At 44.2% G+C, this 25,349-nt stretch overlaps 1 protein-coding gene across 4 annotated transcripts in view; it reads right to left on the bottom strand.

The window, feature by feature from the left end:
- Positions 1–25,349, bottom strand: part of LOC140736680 (uncharacterized) — a 493,430-nt gene that overhangs the window by 63,305 nt on the left and 404,776 nt on the right. For 3 of the 4 annotated variants that reach the window (XM_073062505.1, XM_073062507.1, XM_073062506.1), the window contains 3 exons: positions 20,393–20,500; positions 16,461–16,571; positions 8,363–8,416 (listed from right to left, as the gene is read on the bottom strand). In XM_073062505.1, coding sequence (XP_072918606.1) covers positions 8,363–8,416; positions 16,461–16,571; positions 20,393–20,500 — 273 coding nt within the window. The remainder of the gene's footprint in view (positions 1–8,362; positions 8,417–16,460; positions 16,572–20,392; positions 20,501–25,349) is intronic. The other variant, XM_073062508.1, reaches the window with a different exon arrangement.

Raw genomic sequence — 25,349 nt, 5'->3', positions numbered from 1 at the left:
GGCATATCGTTTTAAAGTACTGTTTTCTTTCGGCATATCGCTTTAAAGAACTGAGTTCTTTTCAATACTGCTTTGAAGACTGTTTGGGACTGCAACGCTATTAAGGACTGTTTGAGCAGCTGAGCTCGGATCATTGTTTGGGTTTGTTTACATTTGAAGGGGGTTTGTTATCAGTGTTTAATAAACGTGTTATTTGTTATAAAACCCTTCGTCTAACTCATCTATAATTATTGTTGCCTGAATACGTAACATAAATATGGGGGCTACGTCCGGGATTGAATTGTTTGAGTTTAATAAGCTTTTTGAATTTTGAATCGGTGTTTTGGTAACGGGGATTGCTCGATTTTTTTTTGTTTGATTGGCTTGTGAGTGATATTCGGCAACGATGAATATTGATGAGTTTCTGGATTCGCCAGACGCGGATTTGTTAGCGAAGGCGAAAAAAACTGAAGTCTCTGAAATTGCTAATCGGTTGCATCTTAAAGGGATTTTGCCAACTACATCAAAAGCTGTAATACAGAGAAAGATCGCATCACATTTTGTGGCTTCGGGTCATTTTGAAGAATCGATTTTAGAATCGTTTCCAATAAGTAATCTGGAGATGCAGTTGCAAATTGAACAAATGAGGTTGGAACAAAGTAAAGCAGAGTTAGAGAGGTGTAAATTGGAATCTGAGCAGAAGAAAAGAGAATTTGAATATGCAATGGAGAATTTAAGGTCTGAGAATCAGTCTTCTGATTCTAGAAAACCGTTTGTTGCTAGCCAAGAAATTAAATTGGTCCCTCCATTTAGTGAAACAGAAGTGGAGAGATATTTTCAACATTTTGAAACTGTTGCTCGGATGTCAGAGTGGCCGAAAGATAAATGGTCAGTGTTATTACAGAGTGTAATCAAAGGCAAGGCACAGCAAGTTTACACAGCTTTAACTGCTGCGCAAGCATTAGATTATGATATTGTGAAAACGAATATTCTCAAAGCATACGAATTGGTCCCAGAAGCGTACAGGGAAAGATTCAGGAGTTTGAAAAAGTCTGTGGAAAAGACTTATGTGGAATTTGCCTATGATAAAGCTATGTGTTTTGAGAGATGGGTTTCTTCTAAAAATGTAAATGAGGACTATGATACATTGAGAGAGCTGATTTTGATGGAGGAATTTAAAAGAAGCATTCCTGTTGAAGTAAGGACCTACTTAAATGAGAGGGATACTGATAAATTGCAGGACTGTGCTAGATTAGCTGATGAGTATGTTTTAATCCATAAGAATAAATTTCCTCAGGGTAGAATTTTCAAGAGGAAAAATAATATGGAGACTCCAGGTAAATTAGAAATTAAATCAGAGGTTAATGAGAGAGGTAAGGAGGAAGGAAAACCTGTGAAGGAAAAACAGTTTGGTCTTATTTGTAACTATTGTAAGAAGCCTGGCCATGTAATAGCTAACTGTTTCAAATTGAAAAAGAAAGAGAAGGAAGCAGTACCAGATGCTTGTGTGCAACATACTGAAGCACCTGTAAAGTTACAGGGTTTGGTAAACACAAATGAGGATTTGTTAGAGTCTGACAAAGTTAGAAAGGGATATGATCATTTTATAACTGAAGGGTTTGTATCCTTGAAAGAAGGATCTACTCTGGTGCCAATAAAAATTCTTAGGGATACTGGAGCTTCTCAATCACTGATGTTAGATAGTGTGTTGAAGTTTAATGAAGAGAGTGATACTGGTGAGGTAAATTACATAAGAGGTGTTGGAAGTGATTTTATGCCTGTACATTTACATGAAGTAAATTTAAAGTCAGGGTTAGTTACAGGATTTGTTAAAGTAGGACTACAGCATAGCTTACCTGTGAAGGGTATTTCTTTATTGTTAGGTAATGACTTGGCAGGTGGACAAGTTTTTCCTGAAGTGCATTTGACAATAGAGTCAGAGGTACCTGAGGTGAATTCTAACACAGATTCTTCCTGTGTTGTGACTAGAGCTATGGCTAAAAAAATTGATGTGCAGAATGAGGTTGTTACTCATGACTGTTCAACTCAGGATGTGAGTTTTGAGGATGTGTCAGAGACTTTCTTACCTTCGTTGTTTGAACAAGATTCTGGGAGTAAGTCTGACTATGAAGATTTATCTCTGTCTCGGAAGGAGATGATAGCAGAGCAGAATAGAGATCCTGAGATTGTAAAATTAAGGGAACAAGCTTTACTAGGTAGTGAAATTGAGAAGGTGTCAGTAGGATATTATTTGGAAAAAGGAGTGTTGATGAGGAAGTGGAGGTCGCCTACAATTCCTGCAAGTGAGGAATGGAATGTTGTTTATCAGGTGGTTGTTCCTAAAGTTTATCGGAATGAGATTTTGATTTAGCTCATAGTGTGCCTTTAGGTGGACATCAAGGGGTAAGGAAAACTGTGGACAAGATTTTAAAACATTTTTACTGGCCTGGTTTAAGAAAAGATGTGGCGATGTTTTGTAAGACGTGCCATACTTGTCAAATTGTAGGTAAACCAAATCAGGTTACACCAGTAGCTCCATTACAACCTATTCCAGCATTTGGTGAACCGTTTTCTAAAGTTATTGTAGATTGTGTTGGTCCATTACCAAAGACAAAAACTGGTTATCAGTATTTGTTGACTATCATGTGTACTTCGTCTAGGTTTCCAGAGGCAGTACCACTTAGGAATATAAAAGCTAAAACTGTGACGAAGGCTCTTATAAAATTCTTTACTTATTTTGGATTGCCTAAGGAAATACAAACTGATCAAGGTAGTAATTTTATGTCTGGATTGTTTCAACAGATAGTTTATAAATTGGGAGCTAAGCAAATCACTTCGTCTGCATACCATCCAGAATCGCAAGGTGCCTTGGAGAGGTTTCATTCTACTCTCAAGAATATGATTAGGACATATTGTGTGGAGAATGAAGGTGACTGGGATGAGAGTATAAGCTTACTTTTATTTGCAGTAAGGGAATCGGTACAGGAATCTTTAGGGTTTAGTCCATTTGAACTTGTGTTTGGACATAGAGTTAGAGGACCTTTAGCTTTATTGAAGGAACAGTGGATTAGTAAGGAAGTGCATACTAATTTGTTGGACTATGTTTTGAAATTTAAGGACAGGTTACATAAAGCTTGTAGCTTAGCCAAGGAAAATTTAAAGTTGGCTCAGGAGAAAATGAAAACTTGGTATGATAAGGAAGCTAGGATGAGGATGTTTAAGCCTGGAGATAAGGTGTTGGTTCTTTTCCCAGTGCAGACAAATCCTTTACAAGCTAGATTTCATGGACCTTATGAAATTGTGTCTAGAATCAATGATGTGGATTATGTAATAAAAACTCCAGATCGTAGAAGGTCAACACAACTTTGCCACATAAATATGATTAAACCATATTTTGAGAAACAATCTGATACTGTGACTGTTGTGGTTAGTGAGGATGAGTTTGATTTAACTGGGAACATGATAGATGATTCATCTGACTTTCATTCTAAATCTAACATTGTTTCTGTTAGGTTACCTAATTCGACCATTTTGGAAAATATTGATGAGAAATTAGCACATTTACAGCTAGAGCAGAAACAACAGATGAAGGAATTGATTTTTAAGTATAAGGATTTGTTTCCAGATGTTCCGAGAAGGACTACTATAGCTTCACATGATGTAGATGTTGGAGATGCCAAACCTATTAAACAACATCCATATAGGATGAACATGGAAAAATGTGAACTTGCTGAGAAAGAAATTGAATACATGTTAGAGAATGATATTATTAGACATTCTAACTCGAATTGGAGTTCGCCATGTGTTATGGTGCCAAAACCTGATGGTAGTATTAGGTTTTGTACGGACTATAGGAAGGTGAATGCTGTAACGAAGACAGATGCATATCCAATTCCTAGAGTAGATGATTGTGTAGATAAAGTTGGGAAAGCAAAATTCCTTACAAAGGTTGATTTATTGAAAGGGTATTGGTGTGTTCCATTAACGGACAGAGGTAGAGAGATTTCTGCATTTGTAACTCCATCTGGGTTATATGAGTATAATGTTCTTCCATTTGGGATGAAGAATGTCCCAGATACTTTCCAGAGGATGATTAATTCTGTGATTCAGGGATTGAAAGATACTGATGCTTATATTGATGATTTAGTGACAGGAAATGATACTTGGGAAGCACACATTATTGCGGTGGAGAAATTGTTTGAAAAGCTTTCAAAAGCTAACTTGACTATTAATTTAGCCAAGAGTGAATTTGGACATGCTACTGTGACTTACCTTGGTTATGTTGTAGGTCAAGGTAAGGTAGCTCCTGTTCAGGCAAAAGTTCAGGCAATTTTAGAAATTCCCACTCCGACGGGGAAAAAAACTCTCAGAAGGTTTTTGGGAATGGTAGGATATTATCGAAAATTTTGTAAGAATTTTGCTAATGTTGCCCTTCCATTAACTAACCTTCTGCAGAAGAATGTGAAGTTTGTGTGGACAGTGCCTTGTCAGGAAGCATTTGAAAAATTGAAAACAATGATATGTCAACAACCTGTGCTTAAGGCACCTGACTTTGAAAAACCTTTTTCATTAGCTGTAGATGCTAGTGATGAAGCTGCGGGAGCAGTATTGATGCAAAGGAATGAGGGTGATGAGGTTGATCATCCAGTAGCTTACTTTTCTAAGAAATTTAATAAGCATCAAAGAAACTATTCAACAATAGAGAAAGAATTGTTATCTCTTGTTTTAGCTTTGGAATATTTTGAGGTATATGTTGGTACAACTCAAAAACCACTTGTTGTTTACACTGATCATAATCCGTTAGTTTTTCTGAGTAAGATGAAAAACAAAAACAGAAGATTGTTAAATTGGAGTTTGATGTTACAAGAGTACAATATTGTGATAACTCATATTAAAGGTAGAGATAATGTGGTTGCTGATTGTCTATCTCGATATTGAATGTACAATGTTTTTTTTTTGGAGTGGTTTTTTTTATTGTAACACTCCTACTGTATTATATATTGTGTATGTTATATGATTTATACATTTGTTTTTTCTTGTAAGTAATTGTTAAAATTTTTGTTCTTGTCAGACCAAAAATGTTTTTTTTGGAGGGAGGTGTTACGTACCCGTGACACGTGACAGTGGTACCCTTGTCACGTGACTGGGGTTGAAGTTATACTGGACATGAGGTAATGGTTTTGTGATGGTGGAGTGATGTCATTTTCCCGCCAGTAGAGGTCATGTGACAGGTTTTTTCTACAGGGTATAAAAGGGAGACCCACCCTGTCAGGTGGGGCAGTTCGTGGCAGGATTTGCCAAAATGACTTCATATCACTGTGTGATTTAATGTGATGACGCAGTTTAGTTAAAAATGAAGTTTTATATAATGCCTAAAGTTTAAAAGGTCAGAGCCAACGGTTTCTTTGCTAAGGGAGAGTGAAGTTTGGAAAATGGAGATCGAGGAAAATCGATTTTCGATGGATTGACTTCGACCTTGTGTGATCCTCATTCGGAAGGATTTCGTTTACTATTCTCATGATAGTCTCCGCTGGAAAAAAGCGGGAGATTGAGAATATTGTGGAAGGAAGGTCAGTCACTTTAAGTTGTTATATTTAATAAAATTCGACGTGGGAGTTCGACGCTGGGAATCGAAGGACATCGACGTGGAAGAGAATTTACATCGTTTTAAAAAGTCTCTCCTTTTAAAAGTACCGTGAGCTTTTGAACTGTCGGCATATCGTTTTAAAGTACTGTTTTCTTTCAGCATATCGCTTTAAAGAACTGAGTTCTTTTCAATACTGCTTTGAAGACTGTTTGGGACTGCAACGCTATTAAGGACTGTTTGAGCAGCTGAGCTCGGATCATTGTTTGGGTTTGTTTACATTTGAAGGGGGTTTGTTATCAGTGTTTAATAAACGTGTTATTTGTTATAAAACCCTTCGTCTAACTCATCTATAATTATTGTTGCCTGAATACGTAACACATGTCACAACTTTCCACGCTTCAGTGACAATCCACACCCAACACCAAATCGTGGGAACTTGTGACATGGATGACAATCAATACTACCATCAGGAAGGAGGTACAGAACCCTGTACAGGAGGTAAAGTATTGTTTTAGTTGACTGGATCCTGTTGTATCCATAGATAATTTTTTTCACTGTCCACTCACCATCAATGTTAAGATGGTCTAGTTGAGACCCCAATGAAGGACCCTCAGCACCCAGGACATGTCCTCTTCTCAGTTCTACCATCAAGGAGGAGATACAGGAACCAGGCTCTCTGTGCTATGTCGAATACCGGGTGAATAATGTAGTCTTTGGGGTAACTGCAAGTCTGTGTCTTTGCTGTTGCTTTGCTCACGCTTGACTGCTCGGTGGTGGCCGCCGATGCGTTTTTTTGCTGGTGGGGGGAGGGGGGGATTGTTGCTTGCTGCCGCTTACGCGCGGGAGGGAGGGGAGCTGGGGAGACTTTGGGGTTCTAACATTTAACTGTCACTCATTCTTTGGGGCACTCTGTTTTCGTGGATAGTTGTGAAGAAAAAGCATTTCAGGATGTATATTGTATACATTTCTCTGACATTAAATGTACCTTTGAAACCTTTGAAGACACACACTCAAAGTTTCAGGAACAGCTTCTTCCCTCTGCTATCAGATTTATGAATGGCCCATGAACACTATCTCAGTTTTTTTTTGCACTACTTTTTAAAAATGTATTTCTTCCTGTAAATGATAGTAATTTTTATGTATTGCAATGTACTGCTGCTGCAAAATGATAAATGCCATGACAAATTTGAAGATGATAAGAGGTATAGATTGTATGGACAGCCAGAGATTTTTTCCCAGGTCAGAAATAGCTAATACAAGGGGCATAATTTTAAGGTGATTGGAAGAAAGTATAAGAGGGGATGTCAGAAGTAAGTGTTTTTGTTTACAGAGAGAGAGAGGCGAGTGAGTGGAGTGCCCTGTCGAGGTGGTGGTAGAGGCAGATTTATCAGGGACATTTAAGAAACTTTTAGCTAGGCACATGGATGATAGAAAAAGTGAGGGCTATGTAGGAGGGAAGGGTTAGATTGATCTCAGAGAAGGTTAAAAGGTTGACACAACATTATGGGAAAAAGAGCCCGTACTGTGCTGCCTTGATCTGGTCTAGAGATCAGGATCAATTCTGACCTCAGGGACTATTGGCATGAAGCTTGCACGTTCACCCTAAAACAGGGACAAAGGGCCTGTACTGTGCTGTAATGTTCTATGTTCTGTATGTCAGCAGTAGTGATTCTGGATGGGATTGGAGGGGAGGGGAGGTTCCAATCCCACCCCTTCACCTTGTGCTCCAGGTTCTCAGACTAAAGCAGGGAGGTTTCATCTGAAATGTAGTGAGAGTGCCCAGCACTTCTGTGGGCAAAGGGTTCCACTCCAGCTCTCTAGGCATCAACTGTACTCAGAGCTTCCCTAGGGCTTACAGCCCCCTTTGCTGTAATACACAGGGTGCAGGGAGGGAAGATGATGCTTTGTCTACACTCTCAGCTACTTGCCCAGGGCCACACTTGGAGACCACAGGAGCACCTGCATGGCCTCTGCCCCTCACTCCTAACCCTGCACAAAAGAAACAGTTCTCTAAATATCCCGAGAACTCATATTCTGTCCAGAAAAGAGGCAACTCCCTCATCAAAGCAGCACTTCATTGGAAGGGAGGAGGAAATGTGGGAGACCAGATACTAGCTGATGTCACACCATAGAGGCAGAAATGAGAATCCTGAACTACACCTCGGCAAAGTAGGGAAAAGGGTGAAAGACAGACAGAGATGGGGGACCTTCATTGCTCTTTGCTACTCAAAATGCCAACAGCGTAATGGGCAGTAAGTAAATAAGACATATTCCATCTCAGTAATTTCCAACCCGATGGAAAGAACATTGATTTTGCTAACCTCTGGTAATTTCTTCCCCTCCCTATTCCCTCTTCTTTAATTCCTCTTACTCTGTCCTCTTACCTCTTCTCTTCATCTGCCATCACCTCCCCCTGGTGTCCCTCCTCCTTCCCTTTCTCCCATGGTCCACTCTCCTCTCCTATCAATTCATTCTTCTTCAGCCTTATCACCTCCCAGCTTTTCACCCCACCACCCCATCCCCCACACATCGGGCTTCACTTATCACCTTCTAGCTTGTCTTCTTCGCTCTTCCTTTCCAATTCTGATAAAGAGTATCAGTCCAATCATCAACTGTTTATTCCCCTCATAGACGTTGTCTGACCTGCTGGATTTTGTGTGTGTTATTCTGAATGCCCCTCCCTTTGGTGAATATCAGTCACATGAGAGGGCTTTGTATGCAGTGGTGTATTGACCAGAGCTGTAACGATCTTCAGGAATGATGAGAGATTAAATGATGATGATAAGATTAACGTACCTTTGGGCCAATGAAACCCGGGAAGCCTCTCAAACCTTGGTCGCCAATATCACCCTGAAACAGCAGGTGTACACTTCAATACTGAGCAAGTTACCACCTTCAAGATTCAAGATTCAAGTTTATTTATTACATCTATATCAAAACATACAGGGAACATGCTCTCTTCTCACTGCTGCCATTGGGAAGGAGGTACTAATTAAGTCTAGGTCCCACACCACTAGGTTCAGGGACTGTGATCACACCTCAACCACCAGGCTCTTGGATCAGAGGGGATAACTTCACTCATTCAGCTGAACACTGAACTGCTTCCATAATTTATGATCTCACTTTCAAAGACTCTACAACATGTTCACAGTATTATTCATTTGCTCAGTTATTTTTATATATAGGCCTCTGTTAGTCTCAAGAGACCATGGATTTGCGCCTTGGAAAGTTTCCAGGAAAGTGGGCAGGGTTGTACGGGAGACCGGCAGTTGCCCGTGCTGCAAGTCTCCCCTCTCCATGCCACCGATGTTGTCCAAGGGTCGATGTTGTCCAAGGGTCGATGTTGTGCAAGGGCCGATACAGCTTTGCACCGGTGTCGTCGCAGAGCAATGTGTGGTTAAGTGCCTTGCTGAAGGACACAACTCGCTACCTTAGCTGAGGCTCGAACTAGCAACCTTCAGATTACTAGACCAACTCCTTAACCACTTGGCCATGCACCAACTCTCATTATTATTATTATTATTATTATTATTATTATTATTATTATATTTTGTTTGTATTTTCACAGTTTTGTCTTCTTATGCACACTGGTGGTCTGTCTGTCTTTGACTCATGCAATATTTACATGTTAATTGTGGTACTTTGATAAAAAAGATTAATCAACACTTTCAATATGATATTAGCATTTATTTCAAGAGGACAAAAATATGAAACCAAGGATGTAATGTTGAGAGTTTACAAAGCACTGGTGAGGCCTCGCTTGGAGTATTGTGAGCAGCTTTGGGCCTCTTATATTAGAAAGGATGTGCTGAAACTGGAGAGGCTTCAAAGGAGGTTCAAGAAAATGATTCCAGGATTGAATGGCTTGTCATATAAAATGTATTTGATGGCTCTGGGCCTGTATTCACTGGAATTCAGAAGAATGAGGGATGATCTCATTAGAACCTAACAAATGTTGGAAGGCCTCAATAGAGTGGATATGGAGAGGATGTTGCCTATAGTGGGAGAGTTTAACGCCCAGAGGACACAGCCTCAGAATACAGACATGTCCATTTAGAATAGACATTAGGAGGAATTTCTTCAGCTAGAGAATGGTGAATCCGTGGAATTTGTTGCCGCAGGTGACTTTGGAGACCAAGGCCAAGTCATTGCGTATATTTAAGGCAGATGTTGATAGATTCTTAATTGGTCAGGAGATGAAAGGATATAGGGAGAAGGCAGGAGATTGGGACTGAGAAGGAAAATGGATCAGCCATGATGAAATGGCGGAGCAAGACTCGATAGGCCAAATGGTCTAATTCTGCTGCTACGTCTTATGTTCGTATGTAGTTTTTCATTGATTCTAAAGAAAATGAATCTCACAGTAGTATTTAGTGACAAAAATGTATTTTATTAATAAATTTACCTTGGACTTCAGTACCCCTCTATTATTAGGCTGAAGGCATAGGAGCCTCAGAATCTACATCACCAGGTTCAGGAACAGTTAATGCCCCAGCCATCAGGGTCTTGAACCAGCATGGATGATTTCACTCACCTCAGCTCTGAAGTCATTCCACGATCTATGGACTCACCTTCAAAGACTCTGCAACTCATGCTCTCAATATTATTTATTTATTTTTGTGCTTTTTCTTTGTATTTGCACAGTTTGTCTTCTTTTAAACATTGGTTCATTGTCTGTCTTTATTTGTACCTATTGTATTTCTTTGTGCTACTGTGAAGTCCCACAAGAAAATTAATCTCAGAGTAGTATCTGGTGACATATACATACTGTGATAATTAATTGACATTGAACTTCAAATTTTGTAATGTGTCACTCGCGTTAACAACCAACTTGCCCAAGAGTGTGCAGGCACAGCCTTCGGCCCGTGACGTACATACCGACAATCAGCCACCTATTGACACCATTCCAACACCGATCCTATTCTATTCTCCCCCCCATTTCTTCAACTTCCCCCAGATTCCACCCCTCACCCTCACACTGGGGATAATTTACAGCAGTCAATTAACTCACCAACCCACGCGCTTTTCCGATGTAGGAGGGAACTGGAGCACCTGGGGGGGAAATCTATATGGTCAATGGGAGCATGTGCTCATTAAGGGAATTAATAAAGTTCAAAGTAAATCTATTATCAAGGTACACGTATGTCACCATACACAACCTGCTATTCATTTTCATGTGGCTGTGCTCAATGAATCTATAGAATAGTAACTATAACGGGATCAGTGAAAGATCAACCAGAGTGCAGAAGACATCAAACTGTGCAAATGCAAATATAAATAAGACCATAAGACATAGGAGCAGGATTAGGTCATTTGGCCCATTGAGTCTGCTCCTCTATTCAATCATGGCTGATCCTTCTTTCCCCATCCTTAACCCCTTCTCCATGTAACCTTTGATGCCATGTCCAATCAAGAACTGATCAATCTCTGCCTTAAATACACCCAAAGACCCAGCCCCCAAAGCTGCATGTGATAATAAATTCCCCACAAATTCACTACCCTCTAGCTAAAGAAATTTCTCCACATCTCTGTTTTAAATGGACACCCCTCTATCCTGAGGCTGTGCCCTCTTGTCCTAGACTCCCCCACCATGGGAACATTCTTTCCACATCCACTCTGTCTAGGCCTTTCCATATTCAAAAGGTTTCAATAAGATCCCTCCCCCAATCCTTCTAAATTCGAGTGAGTACAGACCCAGAGTTATCAAATGTTCCTCTTATGATAACCCTTTCATTCCTGGAATCATTCTTGTGAACCTCCTCTGAACCCTCTCCAATGCCAGCAAATCTTTTCTAAGATGAGGAGCTCAAAACTGTTCACAATACTCAAGGTGAGGCCTCTCTAATGCCTTATAAAGCCTCAGCATCACATCCCTGTTCTTGTGTTCAAGACCTCTTGAAATTAATGTAACATGGCATTTGCCTTCATTACCACCGACTCTACCTGCAAGTTAATCTTTAAGGTGCTCTGCACAAGGACTCCAAAGTCCCTTTGCATCTCAGATTTTTGGATTTCCTCCCTGTTTAGAAAAGAGTCTGCACATTTATTTCTACTACCAAAGTGCATGATCATGCATTTTCTATCATTATCTCATTTGCTGCTTTCCTGCCCATTCCCCTAATCTATCAGTCCTTCTGCATCTTACCTGTTTCCTCAACACTACTGCCCCTCCACCAATCTTCATATCATCTGAAAACTTGGCAACAAAACCATCTATTCCAGCATCTAAATCATTGATATGCAGCATAAAAAGAAGCAGTCCTAACACTGACCCCTGTGGAACACCACTAGTCACTGGCAGCCAACCAAAAAAGGATCCTTTTATTCCCATTTGCTGCCTCCTGCCAATCAACCAATGCTTTAACAATGCCAGTAACTTTCTTGTAATGCCATGGGCTCTTAACTTCGAAAGCAGCCTCATGTATCGCATCTTTACAAAGGCCCACTGAAAGTCCAAGTATACAACATCCGCTACATCCCTTTTATCTATCCTACATGTAATTTCCTCAAAGAATTACAACAGATTTGTCAGGCAGGATTTTCCCTGAAGGAAACCGTGCTGACTTTGTCCTATCTTGCCCTGTGTCACCAAGTACTCCATCACCTCCCCTTAACAATTGACTCCAACATCTTCCCAACCACTGAGGTCAGGCTAACTGGTCTATAATTTCCTTTCTGCTGTCTCCCTCCTTTCTTAAAGAATGGAGAGACATTTGCAATCTCTACTGCTACCTCTATCAGAACCCTGGGATGCACTTCATCTGGCCCGGGTGACTTTCAGCTTTTTGAGCACCTACCCCCTTATAATAGTACCTGCACCCCTTCTCTTCCCTCACACCCTTCAATACCTGGCACACTGCTGGTGTCTTCCACAGTGAAGACTGCTGCAAAATATTCATCTGCCTTCTCCTTGTCCTGTTATTATTTCTCTGGCTTCATTTTCTCATAGTCCTATATCCACTCTTATTTCTCTTTTATTTTTTAATATTTGAAAAAGATTTTACTATCCACTTTGATATTGTTTGCTAGCTTGCTTTCATATTTCATCTTTTCCCTCCTAATGATTCTTTTAGTTGCTCTCTGTTGGATTTTAAAAGATTTCTAATCCTGTCTTCTCACTAATTGTTGTGTGCCCTCTATTTTGCTTTTACATTAGCTTTGATATCTCTTGTCAGTCACAGTTGTACAATTTTGCCATTTGAGTATTTCTTTGTTTTTCAAATACATCTAACCTGCGCTTTCCTCATTTTCCCCCAAAACTGAAGGCATTGTTGCTCAGCTGTCATCCCCGCCAGCATCTCCATCCAATTTACTTTGGTCAACTCCTCTCTCATACCACTGTAACTTCCTTTACTCCACCGAAATACTGCTACATCCATCAGACTTTACTTTCAAGTTGAACTCAATCACATTGTGATTGCTGCCTCCTAAGGGTTCTTTTACCTTAAGCTCTCAAATCACCTCTGGTTCGTTTATATAACACCCAATTCAGTATAGCTGATCCCCTAGTAGGATTAATGACAAACTATACCAAAAAGCCATCTTGTAGGCAGATAAATACATAGCAATAAATAATGAGAATATGAGTTAATGAGATAGAATCTTAAAAGTGAGATCATTGGTTGTGGGAACATCTCAAAGGGTGCACATTTGAGTGTAGTTATCCCCTTTGTACAAGAGCCTGATGTTTGGGGGGTAGTAACTGTTCTTGTACCTGGTGGTGCGAGACCTGAGGCACTTGTACTTTCGACCTGATGGCAGCAGCAAGAAATGTTCATGGTCTGGGTGATGGGCATTCCTGATGATGGATGCAGCTTTCCTATTTCACATAGATGTGCTCAATGGTTGGGAGGACTTTACCTGTGACGTACTAGGTGGTATCCATTATTGTTTGTAGGATTTTTAATTCAAGGATATTGGTGTTTCCATACCAGGCCATAATGTAGCCAGTCAACACACTAGGAAGTTTATCAAAGGTTGAAGTGAGATGCCAAATGTCCACAGACTCCGGAGGAATTAGAGGTGCTGCCGTGAATCCCTGGCCAAGCTGGGTCCAGGACAGCTCTTTGGAGATAGTAACACGCAGGAGCTGAAAGTTGCCGATCCTCTCCATCACCGACCCTCCAGTGAGGACCTCTGGTATCCCTCTCATCAAGTCTACAATCAGTTCCTTGGTCATACTGACATTGAGCCAGAGGTTGTTGTTATTACAGCACTCAGGAAAATCCTCAATCTTGACCCTGGATGGTGATTCATAACCAGCTTTGATACGGCCCACAACTCATCTTCGAAAGTGTACTGGTGCGACAGTGTGGGAACGGGACAGTGAGGGTGAGGACTGGGGTGAGTGTGGGAATGGGACAGTGAGGGTGAGGACTGGGGTGAGTGTGGGAACGGGACAGTGAGGGTTAGGACTGGGGTGAGTGTGGGAACGGGTCAGTGAGGGTGAGGACTGGGGTGAATGTGTGGGAACGGGTCAGTGAGGGTGAGGACTGGGGTGAATGTGGGAACGGGACAGTGAGGGTGAGGACTGGGGTGAGTGTGGGAACGGGACAGTGCGGGTGAGGACTGGGGTGAGGGTGAGGACTGGGGTGAGTGTGGGAACGGGACAGTGAGGGTGAGGACTGGGGTGAGTGTGTGGGAACGGGACAGTGAGGGTGAGGACTGGGGTGAGTGTGGGAACGGGACAGTGAGGATGAGGACTGGGGTGAGTGTGTGGGAACAGGACAGTGGGGGTGAGGACTGGGGTGAGTGTGGGAACGGGACAGTGAGGGTGAGGACTGGGGTGAGTGTGTGGGAACGGGACAGTGAGGGTGAGGACTGGGGTGAGCGTGTGGGAATGTGACAGTGAGGGTGAGGACTGGGGTGAGTGTGGGAACAGGACAGTGAGGGTGAGGACTGGGGTGAGTGTGTGGGAACGGGACAGTGAGGGTGAGGACTGGGGTGAGTGTGGGAACGGGACAGTGAGGGTGAGGACTGGGGTGAGTGTGTGGGAACGGGACAGTGAGGGTGAGGACTGGGGTGAGTGTGTGGGAACGGGACAGTGAGGGTGAGGACTGGGGTGAGTGTGTGGGAACGGGACTGTGAGGGTGAGGACTGGGGTGAGTGTGGGAACGGGACAGTGAGGGTGAGGACTGGGGTGAGTGTGTGGGAACGGGACAGTGAGGGTGAGGACTGGGGTGAGTGTGGGAACGGGACAGTGAAGGTGAGGACTGGGGTGAGTGTGGGAACAGGACAGTGAGGGTGAGGACTGGGATGAGTGTGTGGGAACGGGACAGTGAGGGTGAGGACTGGGATGAGTGTGTGGGAACAGGACAGTGAGGGTGAGGACTGGGATGAGTGTGTGGGAACGGGACAGTGAGGGTGAGGACTGGGGTGAGTGTGGGAACAGGACAGTGAGGGTGAGGACTGGGGTGAGTGTGGAACGGGACAGTGAGGGTGAGGACTGGGGTGACCGTGGGAACGGGACAGTGAGGGTGAGGACTGGGGTGAGTGTGGGAATGGGACTGTGAGGGTGAGGACTGGGGTGAGTGTGTGGGAATGGGACTGTGAGGGTGAGGACTGGGGTGAGTGTGTGGGAATGGGACAGTGAGGGTGAGGACTGGGGTGAGTGTGGAACGGGTCAGTGAGGGTGAGGACTGGGGTGAGTGTGGGAACGAGGCAGTGAGGGTGAGGACTGGGGTGAGTGTGGGAACGGGACAGTGAGGGTGAGGACTGGGGTGAGTCTGGGAATGAGGCAGTGAGGATGAGGACTGGGGTGAATGTGTGGGAACGGGACATGAGGGTGAGGACTGGGGTGAGTGTGTGGGAACGGGACAGTGAGGGTGAGGACTGGGGTGAGTGTGTGGGAATGGGACAGTGAGGGTGAGGACTGGGGTGAGGGTGAGGACTGGGGTGAGTGTGGGAACGGGACAGTGAGGGTGAGGACTGGGGTGAGTGTGTGGGAATGGGACAGTGAGGGTGAGGACTGGGGTGAGTGTGGGAACGGGACAGTGAGGGTGAGGACTGGGGTGAGTGTGGGAACGGGACAGTGAGGGTGAGGACTGGGGTGAGTGTGTGGGAATGGGACAGTGAGGGTGAGGACTGGGGTGAGTGTGTGGGAATGGGACAGTGAGGGTGAGGACTGGGGTGAGTGTGTGGGAACGGGACAGTGGGGGTGGGGTCTGACTAGCCACTGACCAATGGACGGACCTGCCTGTAGTCATGCGATCAATCCTCACCATCATTAGAAGGAAGGGCACGGATTCGGAACGGAGCGACTGTTTCAGGGAGTTCCTGAAAGCCCTGTTAGGGGTGTATAAGCTCAGGGCAAAGAGGCCTGCTCCTGCTAGCCAGCTGTTAGCAAGATGGTCACAGCAGCAGTCTGGTGTTGAGGGTCCTGTGTGAGGCAACTGCCTGCCCATCTTCCGGTGCTGCATTCCTACAAGGTGTCCACAGACGGAGGCCATGCCATCATTATGTGTTCAGTCAGCACTCCCACTACCCAGGACATGGCCCCTTCTCAGAGCTGCCATCCGGGGGGAGGTACAGAAGCCTGAAGGCACACACGTAATGATTCAGGAACAGCTTCTTCCTCTCTGCCTCACATTTCTGAACGGACATTGAACCCATGAACACTAGCTCACTACTTCTTCATTTCTAATGTTTGCATTGCTTATTTAACTTTAATATTTAATATATATTTACTGTAATTCACATGGATTTTTCAATTATTATGTATTGCATTATTCAGCTGCTGCTACGTTAACAAATTTCACAACATACACCAGTGATAAACCTGTCTCTCATTCTTTATTGCAACCCCTAACCTTTGTATGTCTTCTATTTTAATAAAGTTTTGTATATTTTTTAAAGAAAGGGACAGTAGTGAGGGAGGTACTGTGGTAAAACGTACCTTCTGACCTTTAGCACCAGGCTCCCCCATGGATCCTTGGTCTCCCTGAACTCCTGGTCGACCCCGGTGAGTATTTTGGAAACCTTGTTGTCCCGGCATACCTGGCTCCCCCTGCAAAGATACGAAAGCCACTCTTTGGCATGGTTCAAAAAATAGAGAAGCTTTAAGTATTGAGAACTGTTCCAATCTCCATATCACACAAGGAGTACCACAACAGTTCTGGTCTCTATAACACACTGGGAGCACAGTGCACAGTTCTGGTCTCCATATCACACTGGGAACACCGTGCACAGTTCCAGTCTCCATACCACACTGGGAACACCGTGCACAGTTCCAGTCTCCATACCACACTGGGAACACCGTGCACAGTTCCAGTCTCCATATCACACTGGGAACACCGTGCACAGTTCCGGTCTCCATATCACACTGGGAACACCGTGCACAGTTCCGGTCTCCATATCACACTAGGAAAACCGTGCACAGTTCCAGTCTCCATATCACACTGGGAACATTGTGCTCAGTTCCAGTCTCCATATCACACTGGGAACACCGTGCACAGTACCAGTCTCCATATCACACTGGGAACACCGTGCACATTTCCGGTCTCCATATCACACTGGGAACACCGTGCACAGTTCCAGTCTCCATACCACACTGGGAACACCGTGCACAGTTCCAGTCTCCATACCACACTGGGAACACCGTGCACAGTTCCAGTCTCCGTATCATATTGGGAACACCGTGCACAGTTCCGGTCTCCATATCACACTGGGAATACCGTGCACAGTTCCAGTCTCCATACCACACTGGGAACATCGTGCTCAGTTCCAGTCTCCATATCACACTGGGAACACCGTGCACAGTTCCGGTCTCCATATCACACTGGGAACACCATGCACAGTTTCAGTCTCCGTATCACACTGGGAACACCGTGCACAGTTCCGGTCTCCATATCACACTGGGAACACCGTGCACAGTTCTGGACTCCATATCACACTGGGAACATCGTGCTCAGTTCCAGTCTCCTTATCGCACTGGGAACATTGTGTTCAGTTCCAGTCTCCGTATCACACTGGGAACACCATGCACAGTTCCAGTCTCCATATCACACTGGGAACACCGTGCACAGTTCCAGTCTCCATACCACACTGGGAACACCGTGCACAGTTCCAGTCTCCATACCACACTGGGAATACCGTGCACAGTTCCAGTCTCCATACCACACTGGGAACATCGTGCTCAGTTCCAGTCTCCATATCACACTGGGAACACCGTGCACAGTTCCGGTCTCCATATCACACTGGGAACACCATGCACAGTTTCAGTCTCCGTATCACACTGGGAACACCGTGCACAGTTCCGGTCTCCATATCACACTGGGAACACCGTGCACAGTTCCAGTCTCCATATCGCACTGGGAACATCGTGCTCAGTTCCAGTCTCCATATCACACTGGGAACACCGTGCACAGTTCCAGTCTCCATATCACACTGGGAACACCGTGCACATTTCCGGTCTCCATATCACACTGGGAACACCGTGCACAGTTCCAGTCCCCATATCACACTGGGAACACCGTGCACAGTTCCAGTCTCCATATCGCACTGGGAACACCGTGCACAGTTCCGGACTCCATATCACACTGGGAACACCGTGCACAGTTCCAGTCTCCATACCACACTGGGAACACCGTGACAGTTCCGGTCTCCATACCACACTGGGAACACCATGCACAGTTCCGGTCTCCGTATCACACTGGGAACACCGTGCACAGTTCCAGTCTCCATACCACACTGGGAACATCGTGCTCAGTTCCAGTCTCCATATCACACTGGGAACACCGTGCACAGTTCCGGTCTCCATATCACACTGGGAACACCATGCACAGTTTCAGTCTCCGTATCACACTGGGAACACCGTGCACAGTTCCGGTCTCCATATCACACTGGGAACACCGTGCACAGTTCCATTCTCCATATCGCACTGGGAACATCGTGCTCAGTTCCAGTCTCCATATCACACTGGGAACACCGTGCACATTTCCGGTCTCCATATCACACTGGGAACACCGTGCACAGTTCCAGTCCCCATATCACACTGGGAACACCGTGCACAGTTCCAGTCTCCATATCACACTGGGAACACCGTGCACATTTCCGGTCTCCATATCACACTGGGAACACCGTGCACAGTTCCAGTCTCCATATCGCACTGGGAACACCGTGCACAGTTCCGGACTCCATATCACACTGGGAACACCGTGCACAGTTCCAGTCTCCATACCACACTGGGAACACCGTGACAGTTCCGGTCTCCATACCACACTGGGAACACCATGCACAGTTCCGGTCTCCGTATCACACTGGGAACACCATGCTCATTTCCAGTCTCCATATCACACTGGGAACACCGTGCACGGTTCCGGTCTCCATATCACACTGGGAACATCGTGCTCAGTTCCGGACTCCATATCACACTGGGAACATTGTGCTCAGTTCCAGTCTCCATATCACACTGGGAACATCGTGCTCAGTTCCGGACTCCATATCACACTGGGAACACCGTGCACGGTTCCGGTCTCCATATCACACTGGGAACATCGTGCTCAGTTCCAGTCTCCTTATCGCACTGGGAACATTGTGCTCAGTTCCAGTCTCCGTATCACACTGGGAACACCGTGCACAGTTCCAGTCTCCATACCACACTGGGAACACCATGCACAGTTCCAGTCTCCGTATCACACTGGGAACACCGTGCACAGTTCCGGTCTCCATACCACACTGGGAACACCGTGCACAGTTCCGGACTCCATATCACACTGGGAACACCGTGCACAGTTCCAGTCTCCATACCACACTGGGAACACCATGCTCAGTTCCAGTCTCCATATCACACTGGGAACATCGTGCTCAGTTCCAGTCTCCATATCACACTGGGAACACCGTGCACAGTTTAAGTCTCCGTATCACATTGGGAACACCGTGCACAGTACCGGTCTCCGTATCACTCTGGGAACACCGTGCCCAGTTCCAGTCTCCCTCTCTCTTGAAAGTGAACGAGAATGAACGAGACACTGGATCGTGCTGTATGCTAGTGAAAGCCAAGCTGGATTGCACTTGTCTGTGGCTGGATGGGTGTGAGGTGAGGAACTGCTGCATCCTTGATCTCGCAGAAACATGGCTCCAGGACAACATCCATGCACCATTAATCTACAGTCCATGACACTCAGTGACTTGGACTGGATTATTGTTACAATGTGTTTTTCTGCTATCATAAATATATGTGCTATATGCACTGTGCACTGTGTGTGACTGCAGGTTCTGCTTTGCACCTTGGTCCCAGAGAAACGCTGTTTCGTTTGGCTGTTCTTCTGTGTGTGTTTGAATGATAATTAAATTTGAACTTGAACCTGCTCATCCTCTCTCCATAACTCAGTGTCTTAAGTCTCACACCATTTTTGTAAATCTGCTCTGCGTTCTTTCCAGCTTAAGGACATTTTTCCTCCAGGAGGGTGTCCAAAGCTGAACATAATATTCCACTTGTGACCTCGCTAATGTCTTGTAACATACCGACCGAACTCCAATACTCCATACCCTGACTGACGAACTCCGATACTCCATACCCTGACTGACGAACTCCGATACTCCATACCCTGACTGACGAACTCCGATACTCCATACCCTGACTAAAGCCCTTTTCACCACCCTGTCTATCGGTGACTCCGCTTTCAGCCAACGCTCTACAATGCTGCCCCGTGCTCTGCCCTTCACAGTGAAAGTCCTAACAAATTTTTCCTTTCCAAATTGTAACACTTCACATTTGTCGAAATTGAACACCGTTTGCATAACCAGATGGTCTACACTTGAAGAGCAGGGATTGTCTTATGCAGCGGATCCCAGTACTATCACAGTAATGCAGTTAGGTTTAATTACCTTAGGACCTCGTTGACCTCTGTCACCCACTGGGCCAGGTTCACCAGGAGCTCCTCGAGGTCCAGGTTTCCCAGCGACCCCGGTTAGCCCAACATCACCAAGGTCTCCCTGTGGAAATGATATCAGTTCATGAAGAATGCAGTTACATTAGGACCCGACAAACAGGTTTAACAGAACCGTATCAGTTATAATGTCCCGAGGCAGACCAGAACCCCATCACTGAAAATCTGAAATAAAAAGACAGTGCTGGGCATGCACACTCAACAGGTCAGGCAGCATCTGTGGAGAAAGAAACAGTTAAGGTTTCAGGTGCAGAAATGTTCATCAGAACTTCACCACTGATTGCATGAAAAATAACTTCCCTTTAATTATCTTAAATTGATTATCTCTTGTTGTTAACAAGGTTAGACAGTAGTGCAGTAGGGAGAGCTGCTACCTCATGGCTCAAGAGAGCCAAACTCTGTGTGGAGTTTGCACATTCTCCCTGTGACCACCTGAGTTTCCCTGGCTGCTCCAGTGCCCTCCCACATCCCACCATTTCCTGATCGGTCAGTGCATCAAAGAATATGGCGAGCAGGCTGGTGTAAGGGGTTGATTGGGATCCAGGGGCAGCCATAATGCAATGGTGGAGTAGACTCGGTGAGCTTAATGGTCTAATTCTGCTCTTTTGTCTTATGGTGTTATGGGTAGGACAGGTGATGAGGTTCTGCAGAGGGAGTTCAAGGAGTTAAGTGCTAAGTTAAAGGGCAGGACTTCCGGGGTTGTGAGCTCAAGATTGCTCCTTGTGCCATGAGCTAGTGAGGAAAGTTAAACAGTTAATACATGGCTAAGGAGTTGGTGTTGGATTATTAGTCTCTCTTCTGGGGAAGGTGGGACCTGTACAGAAGGGACAGTTTGCACAGAAGGGACAGTGAACTGATGGGGTCTGATATCTTTGCAGGAGGGTTTGTTAATGATGCACTGTGGGGTTTAAACTCGAGTTGCAGGGGAGTGCCAGAACAGTTAGTGGAGAGGTTGTGGAGGCAGATGTTGGTAAGACCTCAGACAAAGTTAGGAATCAAAAGGTTGAGCATGGTGTGACTGGCGTCCTGAGCTGCCTGTATTTCAATGCAAGAAGTATTGTAGGAAAGGTGGATAACAGTGATGAAGATGAGGGAGCTGGTTTACAAACAGAGGCAATGTGTAGTGAGGGGAGGCTGCTGATAGGGCAAAATTCCAGTCAACAGGATGAACTGCAATGCAGAAGGCAGATGGAATTAAAAAGGGTGAATACAGGACTGAAGGTATTATATTTGAATGCAGAATAAGGTTGATGAACTTGCAGCTGTAGATTGGCAGATATGATGTAGGCATCACTGAATCACAGCTGAAAGAAGGTTACAGCTCAGAGCTTAATATCCAAGAACACACATTGTATCAGAAGGACAGGCAGGAAGGCAGAGGGGTGGTGTTGCTCTGTTGGTAAAAGTTGAAATCACATCATTAGAAAGAGGTGACATGAGGTCAGATGGTGATGAATCATTGTGGATAGATCAAAGGAACTGCAAGGATAAAACACCCTGATGGGAGATGTAGACAGACCCCCAAATAATAGTAAGGACATGGCCTACAAATTACAATGGGAAATAGAAAATGCAGCCAAAAGAGCAATGTTACAATAGTCATGGGGGATTTCAAAATGCAGGCAGATTGGAAAAATCAGACTGGTGCTGGATTCCAGGAGGGGGAATTTCTAGAGTCCCTACGAGATGGCTTTTTAGAGCGGCTCATGGTTGAGCCCACCTGAGCATCAGCTATTCTGGATTGGGTGTTATGCAATGAACCAGAATTGATTAGAGACCATAAGGTAAAAGAACCCTTATGGGAAAGTGATCATAATGTGATCGAATTTACACTGAAATTTGAGAAGATAAAGACAGATCTATCAGTATTACGGTGGAGTAAAGGGAATTACAGAGGCATGAGAGAGGAGCTGGCCAGATTGATTGGAAACAAGTACTGGGGCAGGGATAACAGTAGAGCACCAATGGCTGGAATTTCTGAAAGTGATTTGGAATGCACAGGATATGTACATCCCAAAGAGAAAGAAGTATTTGAAAGGAAAAATGACACAACCGTGGCTAATGAGAAGTCAAGGCCATCATAAAAGCCAAAGAGAGGGCATACAATATAGCAACATTAGCGGGAAGTTAGAGGATCAGGAAGCTTTTAAAAACCAAAAGAAGGCAGCAAAAAAACTATTATGGTAAAGATGGAATATGAAAGTAAGTTAGCAAATAATATTAAAGAAGATACCAAAAGTTTCTTCAGATACATAAAATGTAAAAGAGGCAAGAGTGGATATTGGACTACTGCAAAATTATGCTGGAGAACAGGAAATGAGGGACAATGAAATGGCAGATGAACTGAATAAGTATTTTGCATCAGTCTATATGGTGGAAGACACTAGCAGTATGGTGGAAGTTTCAGGTGTTGTGGTCATGCATTGTGTGAAGTTACTATAACTAAATAGAAGGTTCTTGGGAAACTAAAAGGTTTGAAGGTAGATAAGTCCCCTGAACCAGATGTTGTACACCCCAGAGTTCTGAAAGAGGTGGCTGAAGAGATTGTGGAGGCATTAATAATGATCTTATAAGAATCACTAGATTCTAGAATGGTTCTGGAAGATGGAAAATTGCAAATGTCACTCCAGTCTTCAAAATGGAGAGAGGCAGAAGAAAGGAAACTAAAGGCCAATTAGTCTGACCTCAGTTTGGGAAGATGTTGGAGTTGATTATTAATGATGAGGTCTCAGGGTATTTGGATGCACAAGATAAAATAAGCCAGAGTTAACATAGTTTTCTGACAAATTTTTTGGAGTTCTTTGAAGAAATGAGAAAGGAGAATCAAGGAATGTTGAGTACTTGGATTTTCAGAAGGTCCTTGACAAGGTATCACACATGAGGCTGCTTAATATGCTACGAGCCCGTGGTATTACAGGAAAGTTTCTAGCATGGATAAAGCAGTGGCTGGTTTGCAGGAAGCAAAGAGTGGGAATAAAGGGAAACTTTTCTGGCTGGTTGCTGTTGACTAGTGATGTTCCACAGGGGCCTGTGTTGGGACCAATTCTTTTTAAGTTACGGTATACGTCAATGATTTGGATGATGGAATTGATGGCTTTGATGCAAAGTTTGCAGACAATATGAAGACAGACGGAGGGGCAGGTAGTTTTGAGGAAGTAGAGAGCCTACAGAAGGACTTAGACAAAATAGGAGAATGGGAAAAGAAATGACAGATGGAATACATTGTCAGGAAGTGTTTGGCCATGCACTTTGGTAGAAGAAATTAAAGAATTGACTATTCTCTAAACAAAGAGAAAATGCAAAAAAAAACTGAGGTGCAAAGGGACTTGGGAATCCTTATGCAGATATCTTGAAGTTTAATTTGCAGGTTTAATTTGTGAGGAAAGCAATTACAATGTTGCCATTCATCTCAAGAAGATTAGAATATAAAAATAAGGATGTAATGTTGAGTATAAAGCACTGGTGAGGCCTTAATTGGAGTATTGCAAGCAGTTTTGGGATGCTTATAAAGAATGAGCTGAAACTGGAGAGGGTTCGAAGGAGGTTCAAGAAAATTATTCCACGTTTGAATGGCTCTGGCCCTGTGTTTGCTAGAATTCAGAAGACCTCAGTGAAACCTATCGAATGGTGAAAGACCTTGATAGAGTGGATGTGGAGAGGATGTTTCCTATGGTGAGAGAGTCTAAGACCAGAGGACACAGACTCAGAATTGATGTGTGTCTTCTTAGAACAGAGATGAGGAGGAATTTCTTTAGCCATAGAGTGGTGAGTCAGTGGAATTCTTCACCACAGGCAGCTGTGGAGGCCAAGTCTCCACAGGGTTAAGGCAGGGTTAATAGATTTTTCATTGGTCAGGGCGTTAGTGATATAGTGAGAATGTAGGAGATTGGGGCTGAGAGGTAAATTGGATCAGCTATGATGAAATGGCGGAGCAAACTCAAAGGGCTGAATGGCCTAATTCTGTTCCACTATCTTATGGTCTTAGCACCAGAACAGTCCCGATCTTGTTCATCACCAGTGGAGACTCAATATTGTTTGTCACCAGAACAATCCCAAACTTGTTCATCACAGAACAGGCCCGCCCTCATTCATCACAGGTACATTCACAACGTCATTCATCACCAGAATAGTCCTGATCTCTTTCACCTTCAGAGCATACCCAATCCCATTCAGCACCAGAACTGCCCCAATCACATTCATCACCAGGACAGACAGGGTCTGGTTCGTCACCAGAACAGGACAAATCTTGTTTGTCACCAGGTCAGACCAGATTTTGTTCATGACCAGAACAATCCTGATCTCATTCACCGGCAGAATAATCCAGATCTTGTTCATCACCAGAACAGGCCCAATCTCATTCATCAGCAGAAAAGACCAGATCTCGCCCATCACCGAAACATTGATAATCACCAGAAGAGACGCAAACTCGTTCATCACCAGAACAATATAACCATGTTAATCAACAGAATAGGCCCGATCTCATCCATCAGCAGAACAGTCCCAATATCGTTCATCACAAACAATCCTAACATCATGACAGGAACAGTCCCGACATCGTTCATGACAGGAACAGTCCGAATATCGTTCATCACAGGAATAGTCCGAACATCGTTTATCACAGGAACAGTCCAAAGATTGTTCATTACAGGAACAGTCCAAAACATCGTTCATCACAGGAACAGTCCCAACAACGTTCATCACCGAAAAGTCCGAACATCATTCATCACAGGAACAGTCCCAACATCGTTAATCACAGGAACAGTCCCGACGTCGTTCATCACAGGAACAGTCCCGACAACGTTCATCACCGAAAAGTCCGAACATCGTTCATCACAGGAACACTCCCAACATCGTTCATCACGGAAACACTCCCAACATCGTTCAGCACGGGAACA

Source organism: Hemitrygon akajei, chromosome 12, assembly GCF_048418815.1.
Source record: "Hemitrygon akajei chromosome 12, sHemAka1.3, whole genome shotgun sequence".
NCBI classification, from domain to species: domain Eukaryota; kingdom Metazoa; phylum Chordata; class Chondrichthyes; order Myliobatiformes; family Dasyatidae; genus Hemitrygon; species Hemitrygon akajei.
Note: the sequence above shows the minus strand (reverse complement) of the source record. Positions and strands in the feature narration are given on the sequence as shown.